At 35.0% G+C, this 16,531-nt stretch overlaps 2 protein-coding genes across 5 annotated transcripts in view; one reads left to right on the top strand and one right to left on the bottom strand.

Moving 5' to 3' along the window:
* Positions 1 to 23: 23 nt before the first annotated feature.
* Positions 24 to 1,427, bottom strand: Rpt6 (26S proteasome regulatory subunit Rpt6). The gene has a single exon (XM_076128976.1). The coding sequence runs from the start codon at positions 1,289 to 1,291 to the stop codon at positions 80 to 82; it is 1,212 nt and encodes a 403-aa protein (XP_075985091.1). The 5' UTR covers positions 1,292 to 1,427; the 3' UTR covers positions 24 to 79.
* Positions 1,428 to 1,737: 310 nt separating this feature from the next.
* Positions 1,738 to 16,531, top strand: part of LOC142982646 (MTOR-associated protein MEAK7) — a 33,720-nt gene continuing 18,926 nt past the window's right edge. The window contains exons 1-2 of one of the 4 annotated variants that reach the window (XM_076129261.1): positions 1,738 to 1,769; positions 6,618 to 6,780. In XM_076129261.1, coding sequence (XP_075985376.1) covers positions 6,619 to 6,780 — 162 coding nt within the window. In that variant the 5' untranslated portion in view covers positions 1,738 to 1,769; position 6,618. Of the gene's footprint in view, positions 1,770 to 3,176; positions 3,419 to 3,446; positions 3,618 to 6,617; positions 6,781 to 16,531 lie in introns of those variants that run through there. The other 3 variants (XM_076129262.1, XM_076129259.1, XM_076129260.1) reach the window with 3 other exon arrangements.

The following is a 16,531-nucleotide window of genomic DNA, read 5'->3' as shown; positions in this document are numbered from 1 at the left end:
GTATTATAAAAATAAAACAATGGTTACAAAAAGACTTATTAATTTTCTATTACATAAAACACAATTATAATTATAAGAATTACTTCCACAACTTCTTGATAGACATATTCTTTTCAGAGTCCTTCTGCATGACCTTAGCTACAGCCATTTCAAAGTCCTCCTGAGTGACATGCACTCTCCTCTCACGGAGGGCATACATACCAGCCTCAGTGCACACACCCTTCACCTCAGCACCTGATGCTCCAGGCATCAACTCAGCAATCTTGCGAAGGTTGATTCCTCTTGTAAGATTCATTTTTCTTGAGTGAATCTTCAAGATGTCAAGACGAGCCTCCTCATTTGGTGGCGGGAACTCAATCTTCCTATCAATACGACCAGGCCTGAGCAAAGCAGGGTCAAGGATATCAATTCTGTTAGTGGCCATGATGACTTTGATGTTCTTAGTGGCTTCAAAACCGTCCAACTGATTCAGCAACTCCAACATAGTTCTTTGTACCTCGGAGTCTCCTCCACTGCCAGACTCAATACGGGATGAACCAATGGAATCAATTTCGTCCATGAAGATGATAGAGGGAGCATGTTCACGAGCCATCACGAAGAGCTCTCGCACCATACGACTACCTTCACCAATGAATTTCTGTACCAACTCTGAACCTGATACACGGATAAAGGTGCACTCGGTGTGATGAGCTACGGCACGAGCTAGAAGAGTCTTACCAGTACCAGGAGGTCCATACAACAACACACCCTTAGGCTGTGCAATACCTAGAGCATCAAACAGCTCAGGGTGCTTCACTGGCAACTCAATAACCTCTTTAATCTCCTTAATCTGCTTGTCCAAACCTCCTACCATCTCGTAAGTGGAGTCAGGCACCTTTTCTACCATCATGAGTGACACAAGTGGGTCGACTTTGTTTGGCAGGATTTTGTGAAGAGTGTAGCTCTCGTTGCGAAGTGCGACACGGCAGTTGGCGGTCACATCGTTGATATCCACGTTCTTGTCTAAATCAACAACAAATTTACCTTCAGGATGCACCTTGACTAAAACTTTTTTCTTGTCCATGGGCTTGACAACTTCGCCGACGTACGAGCCCTGCTCCTGCAGGAGCTGCAGCTCTTCACGCAACATACGTACTTTAGCATTAAGCTCATTACGCTGGGCTTGAAGACGACGAAGATTTTGAGACTTCTCGGCAACAATCAACTGAAGTTCTTCTATCTTTGTTATGTAGTACGGCCGGAACCCCTCTCCTTTTCCGGAATCCACATCCATTTTTGTGGTAAGAGTCATCTTGGTGCTTTATTTTGGACTCATGCGATAGATAACACTTCTTTTATTTAATTATGACCAAATATTTCGCAAAACTCGTCTCATTCAGCGGCACACAAATTGACACAATATTTTCCCGAGTCACGATGACGTGTGACGGCGTAAAATTGATAAATCTACCAACTCATGACAATTTAATGCTAAGTCGCATAAGGATGATCTTAATTAATATTTCTGAATGCCCTATAATGTATGCCTTTAAAATTTAGTACCAAATTAATTCGATTTTTACGAGGTAAATAAATTTAAGCATTCATTCAAAAATTAATATTCAGTTACAATAGATTTTCAGCTCTACCATTCAACAATGTTTTAATGATCTGGCAACATCGTTTTTTAATGCGTTCACAAATAAAAAAAATCTAATCTAGTGCAAACCTACGAAATCCATGATCAACTTAGTCAGAATCTTGCGACTTTGCTAATACGAGTACTCTTTGTAAGTACTATATTTCTTGTTCTTTGGCTTTATACTATTAAGCTTTATGTCGACGACCATTTCCATATATTTAACAGCGTGAGCTCCAGTTCAAATTGGTATATAAGGGCTAGTTTTTCGAGTCTAGACAAAGACTACTCGCTGTATGGTTTGTGAAACGAGTTGCATTTATTTAGAATTTCCTTTTTAAACACATTTTACAAATGTTACCAAATGTACCTATATACCTCTTTGTTTCTAACTATTTCATAAAAAAATATACAACGTCACCAAAAGTAGTGGTAGTGGTAATATTCTCTTTGGAAATCATTTTGTACAAAAACATGTCAAAAATGATAGGTATGGAGCGATAAAATTTATTTCACATAATTTGAAAATAAATTAAACTAACATGTAGGACCCACAACCATCTCGTTATAATGAACATCAACCAACTGTCAATAAATTAATAGACCGGACTCACCATGAAAATAGCTACAATGTGCATAATAGCAACAGTAACGTTTATTGTAATAAGTACTTTCGTTTTTAAATTGTTATGGATAATACGTATGGGTACTTTGGCTCATTGGAGTTATCTTATTGGCAATTCATTTTCCCCAGAATCAAAAGGTATGTTGGTCAGCGCAAGTTTATTTGCCTTTATAACACTTGGGACCTTCATACCAGCCTTTATATGCCCTAGATTTAAATATGCTGCAACAGTTATGAGCATACCTCCTCAAATTCATATGTTAATTTTGCTGCATAAGCACGTGACAAGACGTTTTGAAAATGATACCGTGGCCAAAACTGTGCAAGCATATACAGCACTTACTATAATTACCACAGTATGGACGGTTGGTTCATTGCTGACCAATTAAATACCTAATAAACAGATTATGCTTTGAAAAACGAGAAGCCTGAAGAAACTTGCTGAAAATAATTTGAAATTGTGGTATATTACTACTATAAAATTATCGTAGCAATTGCTTTCTGCATTGCATGATTCAAAGCTGAAACTTCTTGAAGAATTTTCGAACTGTAAATTATAACCCAAGAAAACAAATTATAATCAATCACATAAAATAGCTAGAGAAAATGTTTATATCACTACAAGCTGCGCAAGGTTTTTCCTAATTTATAACAATTTATACATGAATATAAAATATAGCCTCGTGATTTGTTGTTCTTATTTCCATTATCAATTAAAGTCCGTGCGTAAATTTAATTTTCAGATCAAAGCAAGTAAAAGTCTCGTGATAAAAGTTTATTTACACAACCGATTCACGCTAATGGATCGTCTTCAATGAATGAAATAGACCACACGTTTACGTCTCTAGTCTGAATTATTTTCTGATAAGTAGGTACCTAATCATTGTATACCTGTCCTAAGGCTTTTATCAGTTTATCTATATTGCTGCGGGTCATGAATTTCAAGAGAACAAAAAATGGATAATCAATAAAGTTCTCTAGGTAAAATAAACCTCAAATATTTGTATTCTATGGTGGTTTATTTCCAGCCTTTAGAATCGAGATAAGGCAGTCGCTGTGACGCGACGACGCGCGTTAGTCGTTCCACGCCACATAGCCCATTGACGTATCAAAAAGTACGTTTTCCGAGCGGAAAAAGTTATTAAAAAAAAATACCTTGACATTGACGTTGACAGGTAACCTATTTTAAAATTAATAATTTTGACAAAATTATTGATTGATGTGTTCAATATTTTTCGCAAGGCTTGTTATCTTTAATAATGCTTAGTTTAATGTTGTGATAATACTCGAGATTATGTGTAATAGAAGTTTTGAGTTGATAAAATAAGTAATTTTGTGTTAGTGTATTCGTCGTTATTGTTTTTAGTGATAAAGGTAATGTTTATGTTGTGTTTACGTCACAGGGTCTTTTTGACATAAAGATTTTAGTTTTATTGTTGATTCATTATTTGTTTTAATAAAGGAAACAGTTAAGAATCTTTCTTAAGGAACCATCAATTTTATATTGCGGATATTCTTTTTTATAGCGAGACCTTACCATTGCGCTTCAAGTTTGGTAATCGAGGAAAACGAGTGTTTATTGCACTGTACGTATTACATTTGTAATAAGGAGCGCTAGTATTTCCTGCTGTCACCAAGGCTGCAGACTATCTATGTCTATTTATTACTTACAATACAATAATACATTATTTCATAAATCCTTTTATGCTTAAGTTTGTATGAGTGCAAATAAAAATCCTGGACCAGTTGTAAATAATGATCCTTAGATTTTTTATTATCTCTCTTATTAGATTTACTAAGTAAATAACTTTAATTATAGGAACAGTTAATGTTCAATACTGTTTAGTACATAGAAAGAAAAGAGCAAGGATCTTCAATGTCAAATTCATAATAACATGCTTTAGTTGGGTCAATAGTTTTCTATAATAATTATTATAGAAAACTATTGACCCATTTTTAGGGTATTTATTTTCTTTAAGCATCGCATTGGCCTGTATTCATCTATTGCTGATGATAAATATAGTTTCAGGTAGAATTTGTGCACTTATAATTAGTTATAATCTCCCTTTAATCATATATTTATATCCTCTACAGTTGAGTTTCACATTTACAAAAAAATAAATACAACTATACAAATAATACAACTAGACAAGTTGTTTTTTAAGTTCCATTTAGAATAGTTAACTAATGAATGCATTTAAAAAACAAGCCTTTTCAATCTTTATTAAATTCATGAAAGAAGACTCCAACCCAAAACTTGGCCAGACTGTGGTCTTAAGTCATCTCCCATTTTGGCAGGGTCTTTATACTTAACAATGGGGCAATAATGTATTTAATTTATTCCTTTTAATAATAATCTAGGTCTGTGACATGCTTCAACAGATAAATAATATTGTGGTCAGCACAACAGCAGTGTGATTTACAGCCCTCAGTTTTGATATTGTTTTCTTTGATCCTATATTGTATGCATTGTATTGACATTTTAGGCAGAGTCTTTCAAAAAGTATTACAATTGAAATGTAGGATGCTATCGGAGTGAAGCACTCTGAACCATTTTCCTCTCACTGAGTTGTGAGATAAACTTAAGTATATTGATTCAGTACCTACACATTTCCTTAGAATACTGTAAGATGCTTTGCTACTATATATACCACTTTTAACCATGATTCAAAAATATACACCATTTAAAAATATACTATACTGTTTTTAAATCCCACATCTTCAAAAACACATTCATTGATGAGCTGTAAGTCTTTTGTTACACAAGTTTACTTTCAGCGTGAATGACACCTCGTTTATATAAATCGAGCGAGCCGTTCACGAGATTATTACGTAATAAACATACATACACGCCTACGTCGTGGTTTGTGAGTGTGAGAAATTGATATTGTACAAATTGGGTGGCAATATACTGTATTGATTTTTAGATATAAATAATTGTTTCTGTCTTTCTGATTAGGTTATTGCTTTTAGTCGAGGCGTATGTATTTTTATTGGATGTGCAATGCCTTTATTTATGGTTCTGTTTATTTTATAGTAATTGATATGAACAGTTAGTCAGTAGATCAATGCTTGTTTTTATAGATTTTCTATTTACGATTCGTGTCTTATCCTTGGAGTCTTCAGTTTATAGATTGCTAAGATCGTATAGATATTTAACCAATTTTCGGATGACAGAACTTTTGTAAAGTCTATTCAGAAATCTTATATTCGTTTGAACGAAACGGCAGTTCGTTCACAAGCTTCGCGCGTATTTTGAACTCGCGCAAAGCTTGTGGACAAAATGTTCCCGCGAAATACGGCGCCTTCTAAAATAATGGAGAAATTGTACTATCGCTTTAAATAAATTTAAACCTTAAACTCTAATAAGGAATAATCAATATGGCAAATAAAATTTTTCTTTACGTAAATTTTCGGAAAATGACCAAAAAATATCAATTGTTTCACAATGGTGATGAAACGATTCATATCTCCGGAAGAAAACATTCAATATGCCACTTGAAATGATCGGTGTGATAACTGCCGAGCATCGAACTCATGACTCACGTTAACTCGGGACTAGATCACTAGACGGACGCTCTGATATTGCCGCTTGTGTTTACACTGTACGATAAAAAGTCTAATTAAGTCGGCTGTAGGAAAGTTATGATACGTTTTTATTCGGTTTACGATGGACAGTAATGCCAATGCCTGATTTAAAGATTAATTTTGATTTATATTATTAGTAGATCCAGGGACTTTAATTAACTGTTTTATTACTGTTACAATATGTCCCGCTTTCAGGCCATACCCTGTGTCCTCAGTGGCAGCAAAAACGTACCGCTTTAAGGACTTGTGTTCCGCTTTAGAGTGTATATGTCCTGGGTTCTGGGTTTGACTGATGTTACTCAAATACTTACTTAAAAAGTCCCGCTCTGATCCAAATAAAAATGGTCACATAAGTCAAGTTTCGTGTTCTTAAGCGTTTTAGTTTGCCTCTTCTACTTCGTAGTAGAGGTCAATGAAACACATTCAATCACGTGAAAGAGTTAACGCTTGAATGAGCCAAGTTTAATTGCGTATGAAAGTGTAGGTACATCTCGAAAAGAATTCATTAAAAGCATCCGATATAAGTCACTTTCATTGCATTTAGGTGAAGTTTAATGGCTGCAATGGTCTGGTTAACCGTCCCCATCGAAAACCGAAGTGCAAACCAAAAATCTGGATTCGCCAGTGTATACTGTAACCTTCCTCAATAAATGGACTATTCAACACAAAATCATTATTTTCATTGAACCAATAGTATCTGAGATAAACGCATTCAAACAAATAAACAAATAAATTCTTCAGTTTCATATAGATAGAATTATACTACAGATTTCTTTTTTCTTCCAGAATGGGTAATACAAGCAAAAAATTAGCGGCAAAATGCACGCTACTAGACCGTGATGAGCAGAAGTACCTGGCGGCTACGTTCAGGGCTGCCAGCAAGAACTCGGACAAGATACGAGAGGAGGACATCATCGTGAGTGGCACAATAGACGCTGTGTTGTTAGAAGTTCGTTCATTTTTATTTTCAGTTTAGTTTAGTTGTTTGGTTGGTGATGAGACGTAAGCATTATGGTTGGAAACGTTTTTACTCTTCTATTTGAGGTTATTTTACTTACAAAAATAGAGTTAAAAACTCAATTTAAAAAAAAACTCAACTTAAAAAAAGTTTATTGAAAATGGTGCTTGTAATTTGTAAACTGGTTGATTATAAAATTGATTTTGTTTGTTACTTTCTTGCGAAAGTGAATGAAGGGGGAAATTCAAACTCTAGCAAATTGAAAACACGGCTTTTAGTTTTCTGAATAAATAATTAAAGTGATGACGTTAAACTATTAAAACCGCAATTATTTACACCAAGTATGAAGTATGAAAGTTTCTGTATATTCTATACTATTTTTACAAATTATTGCGAAAATATGACTTTCTATGTATTTATCATATTTAATCTAAATTATCAGTCTTATCACCAATCAAGCTCCTCATTACATACAAGGTTTAGTAAATCAATTAAATAATTATCTAATTTATTAATTATAAGTAAAAATATAGATTTTGTACTAGATTCATGTAATTTGAATTTGTATTATCTAATGTACTCATACATACAGGCTTCGTAAAAAGCGGGTATTTAATTATATTACTTGCGTAGTAATGTCGCCAGTTTAGCAATAGATGGCGTTAATAGACTGGAACTCTCGTGTTTTGCATATACACCAGTAATATTTGATTAATATTAGTACTTATTATTTTTAAAAACAGTCTACTCGTGCACTCAACTAACATGGCTCTTGTGTCGAGGAGACTTTTAAAAACATACTATCAACGGACATTAAGTACAAATACGACAAAATAAGTTCAGTTGTGTAAACTGTATAGAAACCTACGTATTTTTCAAGGTTGGATTGACTTACCTATAATATCTTCATTTCCGAGACGGAGTTGAAGATCATCATAATCAAAAAAATTAACAAAGGTCTTGTTCCTAGATTTGTTTAGTCTTAAAGATACATTAAGCCTATATTATCATCACCTCTATCAAGACCATGGGAACAAATAACTATTTCATATTATCGATAGTAATATTTTATGTATGAGAACATTAGCCGTAAAGTAATGTAATAAAGTATCGTTAAACTAAGTAATTTCAAAAGTAACTTGTATGTAGTCAATTAATTTAATTTTAGTTTAAATCTGTCCCAATTTTTATTTTTGTCTGGTCCCCAATTTGAAAGCTTGAAATTTTGTAGGTGGTGGTTATTTTATAAGCACTCGATATTTTCTTGATGTTAGGCTATGTTCTCGATGTTGAATGGTATCCTGAATCTGTTGGACAACCTAGCACAGTGCCGGAGTATGTTCCTTAGTGAATATGCGGCTTTATTTGAATACTGCTGATGTGTATTATCCATCCATCGATCCGTTTAAAAAAATTTACATTTCCATAGCCTAGTATAGTTACTTCATTTAAGTAATTTTATAGATAAAGACTGAAAAGATGGGAGGATATCTTTGGGTTATAATTAGTGAAAAACCCAGCAGTGGGTTATAAAAAGGCTGAAAAAATTGTTACTAAATTTTCAGATACATAATACTCCAAAAACTCGTTTTGTCGATATGGATGGATTTTACACATTTTTAGTATTCTCCAAAATATTTTTTATACTTTCTGACCTTGCCTGTTTCGGTGTGATTCTATCTATCTAAATAAGATATACATACGATTAACCGTAGAAGCGGGTTACTATGACCCATGGGAAAATTTAACCCAGAAACCCATTTTTTGCAGCAATGACTCCAGTTAGTTGGTAGTGGTCAAATTACTTTTTGCAGCAAATAGCCCATAATTGTTTTTTTATGTTATTGTCAGGGTTAAAAATGACCCTTTGGGCCCGTGAGTCTGACCCGTTTCTACGGTACCTACAGCTACAAAAATGGTGAAATACTATTATGTACATTTATATAACGCACTCTTGTATTTTTGCATCTTTTCCTAAGGTTATGGCACTCCGAGGTAAAGTTTGTGAAGCTATTTTTCAGTTTTTTTTTCACAGTCGTGTGGCATGTGTTTTTGTGCGAGATTCTATCGTTTTTTGTTAAGCATTTTATAGTGAAAGATTTTAAATCGGATCTTCAGCCAGTAAGAATTCTTCGAGAGGGTAAGCAAATACAGGATACATACTCATGCTAATTTATTCACACAACTAAATGTGGAAGGCTCATTTTTAGTTATTTTAAACTTACTTAACCCTCAGCGTTTTGTAACTAATGTATTTCATTTTTAATACTCTTATTAACATCCCATTTGGACTAAAAAGAAACGCCCAATAACCTAATACTATCATCTAAGCTGTTACAAAATTCCGGCTGTATCTTTACCATCAATATGAGCATACGAATTACATACTGTTTCGGAAGGCACGTTAAATTGTGGGTTCCAGCTGTCATCTCAAAAATCTTTGACAATCGTTAACAGTAGTCAAAAGCTTGAAAGTCTGACAACCAGTCTTACTCCTACCGAGTCTTAGCCCGATGGGCAGTCGCTCCATGTAAAACACTGGTATCCAGCTGCATCTGGTGAGACTGGAAGCCGACTCCAACACAGTTAGAGAAAGGCTAGACCGATCTATAATTAAATCAATCCTTAATTCTTCGCTAAAATATCACAATAGTTTCCTGGTTGCAAGTTAAATCATAGTGCTTTCGTATTAAATTGCCGAATGGTCGACTTCGAAGCTAAATCCGTCTCATAGACTGTTCCACGTAGCCACGGTTTCAGACGAATGTCAAAACTAATTAGTTCTCATACACATTGTGTTTACAATCGATACTTGGATCAGATTGGATCAGCGTGGGAGATGATACAGGATGTTTTCATGACGTAGGTACAGTACTGTGATGATAGTGGGTAGAACTATAATATAAATGATGTTTAGGGAAAATAGGTGAATCAAACATGTGATGAATGGACTGCTGTTTGACTCTTTAGTTACAGTAGTAGCTTAGACAGTTATGGATCCAAACTTTCTTTCTTTCAGGAATTTTAATGGGGCTTAAAAGCTAAGCAAGAGATGTTCTTTTTATGACCAACTTCTCACCGCCAATTCGAAATTTTGGACGATTTTCTCATACATTTGCAGTCACTTTATCTTTATCTAGGTAATGATTCTCACCCGAAATACAAAATTTGGTCCAATTTTCTCATAAATTTGCAGTCACATCATCTGTATTTTCTAGATTATTCGATCCTGATCTGATCCATAAGACGTATAAATTGCATTCAAGCGTTATTATATTGGCAAAGAAAAACCGCCACTTGCTACGACCACTACAAACTTCTTTTGTTTCATTTGTGCTCTGGAAAACCCACATGGAAAAAAGCAGGAATGTACATCTAATATATAAAATTCTCGCGTCACAGTTTTCGTTGCCATACTCCTTCAAAACGGCTTGACCGATTTTGATGAAATTGTTTGTGCTTATCCGGTATCTATGAGAATCGGCCAACATCTATTTTTCATACCCCTAAGTGACACTTTTTTTATATGGCAAAACGTTTGCCGGGTCACCTATTCCTTTTCCCTAGCGGTTACAACGTGCGATATTTCTCACAGTACGTTATAAGCAGGTTAGCTATCGTCCATACAAATATAACGTCGTCGGTATACACTCAGCGTTTATTTAGTAAATAAGCCAGCGCGCGATTTATGACTCAAATTGATGCGATATTATTCTGGGTTATTGTTCGATTGTGTACATCCTCATTCCTGTGGAGTACTCGTTCATGAACGATTAAATTATGAATCAAAACAACCTGCTATTACCTAAAAGGTTACTTAAAAAGTAGAGCTGGATTTCAACGTTTTAGTGAATAATACTTTTTCCGTCACTATGAAAAGCTGTGTTTGGATAGTTTAAAGATGGGTAAAAGAATCAAATGTATTACTTAATTTATTAGGGATTTTAAGCGTTTTTGATTTTTGTTAAAGTAGTTACTTTTTACCATGAAAGTTTGAGTGAGAGACTAAATAACTGTTGGTCAGGCTTACTACACACAAATGATATAAGTATTCGGTTCGTTCGGTTCGACAATATTTATCGAACAACAAAATCGACTCGACCCCCTTGTTCGGCTTGTGCTGTGCCGATCGGGTTCTTCTACACATATTCGGATTTGCCGCTCGGCTAGGCCGATTAGTGCCGAACTCAATGTGTCTGTAGCAAACCAAAGAGAGAAGTTTTTGAAAATATTTCTTAGATTTATTGCACTTTATAAGCCATTCAAATTAATGTAGCTTAAGTTTCTTTAGCTAGATTTATTTGAAGTTATTTTCGCCACGTTTAACCTACTAACCTATTATTCCAAGCTTTTAATCTCTATAATAGGTTAATAACCGTAACACTCGACAAGGTCATCAATATTGATACCCGATCATATCCCTGTGATGTTAGACTTGTTGAAACATCAAATAACGGTAAACATCGTAAACTGTTGCCGTTTACGTTATCAAATATGACAGTTGTATCAGTTATTGTGTGCTAAATATACCTACTATAAAAGTTATAGTGAGACTATCGGACTGTTCTACTGTAACAGAATGGTTGGATTAACGAACGATTAGATAACATTATTATAACGATTATCGATTAAGACCTTTCTTTTGAGGGTTTCCTATTCAAGTGAGCTCACGTACAAGTGAGTTTCTTGCGGTTTTTTATTAACAATGGTACAGAACCCTTTGTGCACGACAAAGCCGACCAGACTAAACTTTTTATGAAACACGTAAATATTTGTCTTAAAAGTCTCCTGACGTAGTCGAGAGATCTAGTGGAGTGGACCACATTAGTCACTCGGACCTTGGAGGTCGACATATTCTTTGATATGTTAAAAAATCGCCCGTTAATGGGATTACAACGGGTTGATAAACATTAAATTTTGTTTTTAATTAATCAAGCAGTTTATTGTGTAAACTAAATGCATCGTCGGCAGTCTAGCTTTTCTTTCAACTATGTATGTTGGAGTCGGTTGCCAATCTTACCGAATGCTTCTGAATACCAGTATTTTACTTGGAGCGACTGCCTATTGGACCTCCACATCCAGTTGCCTAGGTTGTAACACGAGTTAGTATGTGCAAATGAGCTAAGCAAAAAGGTTAGACTCACTAGGCGGCTAAAAATGTTTTTTTTATGGAATAGATCGGAGTTCTTTAACGTGCTCTAAAAATGTCAGTAGGTCTTGTAATATTTCATGTAACAATAACATGTATTGGAATTATTTGGCATATTTTGTAAGAAAACATCAAATAAGTATTTAGATTTATTTCGCGGTTTGTTTGGTTTACGTTCAGTTTATATTTTAAACTACGGTCCCTTGTTTCTTCAGGGTTACGTTACGCTTACGACAATGTGGCGTGGTCGCTAGTGTATCTGACACAATTCTCGGGTTAAATTCCCTGGTCGGAAGAAAAATTAGAGAATAGAAAAATACGCTGTTATTTCACTTATTTATAGGAATAATTTTATTGTTTGTACGTCGAAGTCTGTAGCTTATCATTAAAGAACTTGTCCGAAACACATCATAGCAAAAAAAGGTAATTTTAAAACTCCATCTGAAATCTGAAAGCTCTTAAAAACCACTAACAAATTCACAACACTCAAGCGATCCACTTCATATTTTTGCTCCACCGGCAGTGGTACAATTTATAGTTGTTCCGACCAATCGGGAACCGTTCGCAAATGATTTACGACCCGCTAAACAGACGTGCCCGCGTAAACTTGTGCACAAATAGATTATTTAATAGCTACGAATATGGCTTTTTAAATACTGCTACTATATTTTTCCTGTAGTAGCAGCCGGTAACACGCTGTTTTCTAAATCTTTCACTTTTTACGTTCTGGACTTGTTTTAACGTTCGTAATTTATCCCAACTATGTCTTTTTTATGTATACTATAGTAACATGGCTGTTGAAAAAACTATCCGATGTCCATTCGCAGGTCTCAAATATCTTTGCATTTTTTTTTTATTAAAATCGGTTTAGTCATTTAAGCATACAAAAGATACACACTAAGGGCTCTTTCAATTTAGCCGTATCGTGTCGGACCGCAGCAGTACCGAAACGGTGCGTTTGTCGTACGGTGCACGGACGGTCATTTGTTTTCATACAAATGGCACGGTGCGGCAACAGTGCGGTGTCGGTACCGAGAACGCACGACGACAGGACGGCAACGTCGCAAGCTCCACGTGTTCATTTCGCTGTTGAATAGTGCGGTGACTAAACGTGACAGCTAATTTCATTGAATTTTCATTTTTATTATTTGCTTAAAATGGATGATATAGACGTGGAAGAATTTATAAATGAAATTGAATTATTGAGTAATTCGTAGAAACATTCTCTTGACATTCTTAAGTAATTAAAAAAATTGCTTGGGTCTTGTTTTAACCTAGGATAAAGAATATGGAAATCACCAAAATTACATGTTAATGAAAACATCGGTAGTGTTCTTTTACGGGCGCGGCGTTTTTGTTTCTGTTTGATATTTTTTAACAGGAGCACTAACAGTAATGTTTCTTCGTCAGAGTCCATGGCTACACTGCTGTCACATGAATTTAAAACAACACTAACATACAAACGCACGGCAGTCAGATACGCTTTCAATTTAGGCGTTTGGTGTCGGACGGCTAACGTACCGCAGCGGTACGGCAGCGGGCTATAACCAGCGGCACGGTTAACGTGCGGCAGCCGTACGACACGAAACGTCTAAATTGAAAGAGCCCTAAGATACTATCGCGTTTATATTATTAGTAGAGATGACCTAAAACAGCTTTAAAGAATCAGTTGATCTTTTACCAAGAATCTTCAGCTAGCGTGTGTCTGTTAAAAAGAAAGAAAATCGTACAAATGCGAATCGCTTATACTACTTTTCTGCAATTATTCATTCAACGATAAACCTAAATTCCTCTACTTCGATTTGAGTAAATTAATAGGTGCATTTCCAATAGAGTTTTTTAAAGTATCTTAAATCTATCTAACAACTTTCCTGAACGTTTGTTTATATAATGTACTCCCGTTTATTAACCTGTACTTAGTTCAAATGTTTATTTAAATATCAATTCGGTTTAATTTAAAAGACAAACGCGATGTATTTACTGTACATGTTTTATTATACTCTTATACTGGTGTTGCTATGTTTATAAATATTGTTCGGGTTGCCAGTTTCAACTGAAAAGGCCAAACAATGCGTCACGTTTGCGCAAAAAGGACTGGTGTGAACTAAGAAAAACGTAATAAAATGTTTTTTTTTTATAGTAGGTAGAACTTGAGGAAAAATGTTCTTAAAATATTTTGCACTAATACATTTTTTATTTGCTATAAAATTTCTAACAAAAAACTGGAGAGTGTCTAGAAAAAAGCAGTCATTTGATGATGAAAATATCGTTTTTCAGATTTCAGGTTTTTGAGATTACCTTTTAAGTCTTGTCTCTACGGGACATCCGAAAGTGATTCTGTTTAATATATTTTCAAGGCTGAACTGATTAAGGAGATCTTTGACAGTACGATAGCTTAAGGATAGGGGTTTTACATGTAATCACAAACAGTTACCTTACTCCCGACAGTCGAATTTGAAATCAATCCAGTCGGACTTGAATTAATGTTAAATCGTATGCTTATATTCCAAACTAGCGCATATCAAACGCTGGGTTTAAGTAAAATTAATATGGTTTCATTCAGGTAACTGGATTGTGGATAAGCAGTCGTTCCATGTTAAATACTGGTAGAGCTGCATCTGGTGTGACTCCAACATAGTTGAAAGAAAGGCTAGGCCAATGATGATTCAGATTTTTTCATCTTTAATTTTTCTCGCAAACTGTATTCTTGCGTGTGGTCGCTTTGGAAACTCCCAGGAATGTAACAGAAATGTCCAGGTTTATGTGTTTCAAAACATTGGCAGTTGATGTTGGTTTTTATGCACATTTAACGTTCAATTCGGAGGCAGTAATTAGGTCGAGTAAACGTTTGCGATTGAGTCGTATGTGAAGTGATGGACGGGTCTTTTGTTTGCTGTTTGATGATTGATCTCGATTTTTGATGTTGATTAAAGGTATCTCTGTTAATTGCATTTTTTTTGGCTTTATGAGTACGTAGGAGTCTTTTTGCGATTGGTTTTATTCTTCAGCAATTGATTTTCACAGTTTTTATATTCTCCAAGCTTTCGTACCACTTGAGATCTATTCCTTCCTTTTCCATAGTCAAAATTTTACATCTTCACGTCGATACATTTCTAGTATATTTGAGTTTGGTTTAAAAAAATATTCCAGAAAAGATTAATAGAACACTTAGACCAAAAAGAGCTTTCAATTTCTGTTACAAAGAACGGGATTTGGACATATTTCCTCTTACTCGTAATATTTCTTCCCTAATGTCACAAATTCTCGGAACATTAGTACAATACGTACATTGGTGTATGTTGACGTCACAGCGCTGTTTGTTCCATCGTCTAATTTATTTGCGATTGTCTGGCCTCACACCCACCTCACTACTCTCTAATACATTACTTTGTATTGACGCTAGTGTAGACTAGCTTTTGTCCACGGCTTCGCTTGTCTAGACTTTCTTTAAAGTATATAGCTTTTGTGGTTAGTGAAGTTACTTTTTACTGTAGGAAAAGACTCGTAGCCAGTTGTACCCGTCCGTCTATTACAATTTAAAATGTTGTTAAACTATTAATTAAATATATGGATGGCCTATGGTCCGTTAGGTTCGATTTTAGACATCACATCTTATTACCAGTGTCGTTTATCAATAAATGGTCAGTCAGTTAAGAAACTTTTAGCGTGGACATTTTATAGACGTATGGAGGTTTGAACTGAACTTTTTCGTGATTCGAAAACCACTTTATGAGTCGGTTCCCGCTTGTTACCAATACTAGTCGTTTGGCTATGTCAAAGGTATTTTTGAAGCTTGAATAACTTGGACACGGGGTTGACCACAGACCATACGATAAACAATGACAGAGTATACTTTGACCCACATACTTACTAACTCTCATCGGTACGAAATTCTATTGTTGTAACATTGTTTTATTGCTTACGGACATGCCTAGATTCTCTAGATTTATAGCTTAATATTTACGACCGGTAATACTTCTGGATAAGTATCAGTTAAAGAGCGGAATTTTGACAGACATAATATTATAATGTAACGGGTCTTAAGCGCGATTGAAAATTAAGGGTTAGGTTATTTGTTTACCCGACATTTCGATCAAATTAAACAAATAGTGAAAAGTGTTTATTAATATTATACAAGCCGCGATAATTTAAAATAATTTTGACAGACATCTTCAGACATCCGTCATACTATCTCCCGGATAGTCTATCCGTTAGTACTTAATCTAGCACTACTTCCTAAATGGATGTTAATAGAAATGCCGAATGGGGACGCCCTAGAACGACATACCCAGATCATATCGGTGATGTCTTGCAAACTGGTCAGGTGTGAAACCGGCGGTCCTGAATTACTACATCTTTGAATGTAAATGAAGAAATGGAAGTTTGTAGGTTTCATAGCAAGTAGCGTTCCTTGGGTTCTGCCTACCTCTATGGGAAAAAGGCGTGATTTTATGTATGTAATACTTGCAGGTTTCGTGGTAAGTGACGTTATTTGATTTCTGCATACTTCTAAGGAGAAAAAGGCTTGATTTTATATATTGTTTGTAGACTATGTAAGTAATAGATACTTATAATTTAGTAAAGCTTTCAACC

The sequence above is a fragment of the Anticarsia gemmatalis genome, chromosome 22 (genome assembly GCF_050436995.1).
Source record: "Anticarsia gemmatalis isolate Benzon Research Colony breed Stoneville strain chromosome 22, ilAntGemm2 primary, whole genome shotgun sequence".
In the NCBI taxonomy this organism is placed as follows: Eukaryota; Metazoa; Arthropoda; class Insecta; order Lepidoptera; family Erebidae; genus Anticarsia; species Anticarsia gemmatalis.
The sequence above is the reverse complement of the archived record's forward strand: the minus strand, read 5'-3'. Positions and strand labels throughout refer to the sequence as shown.

What these genes read in the sequence shown, in the direction of transcription:
- Rpt6 (XM_076128976.1), bottom strand. Translation starts at nt 1,291, where the DNA reads ATGACTCTTACCACAAAAATGGATGTGGATTCCGGAAAAGGAGAGGGG.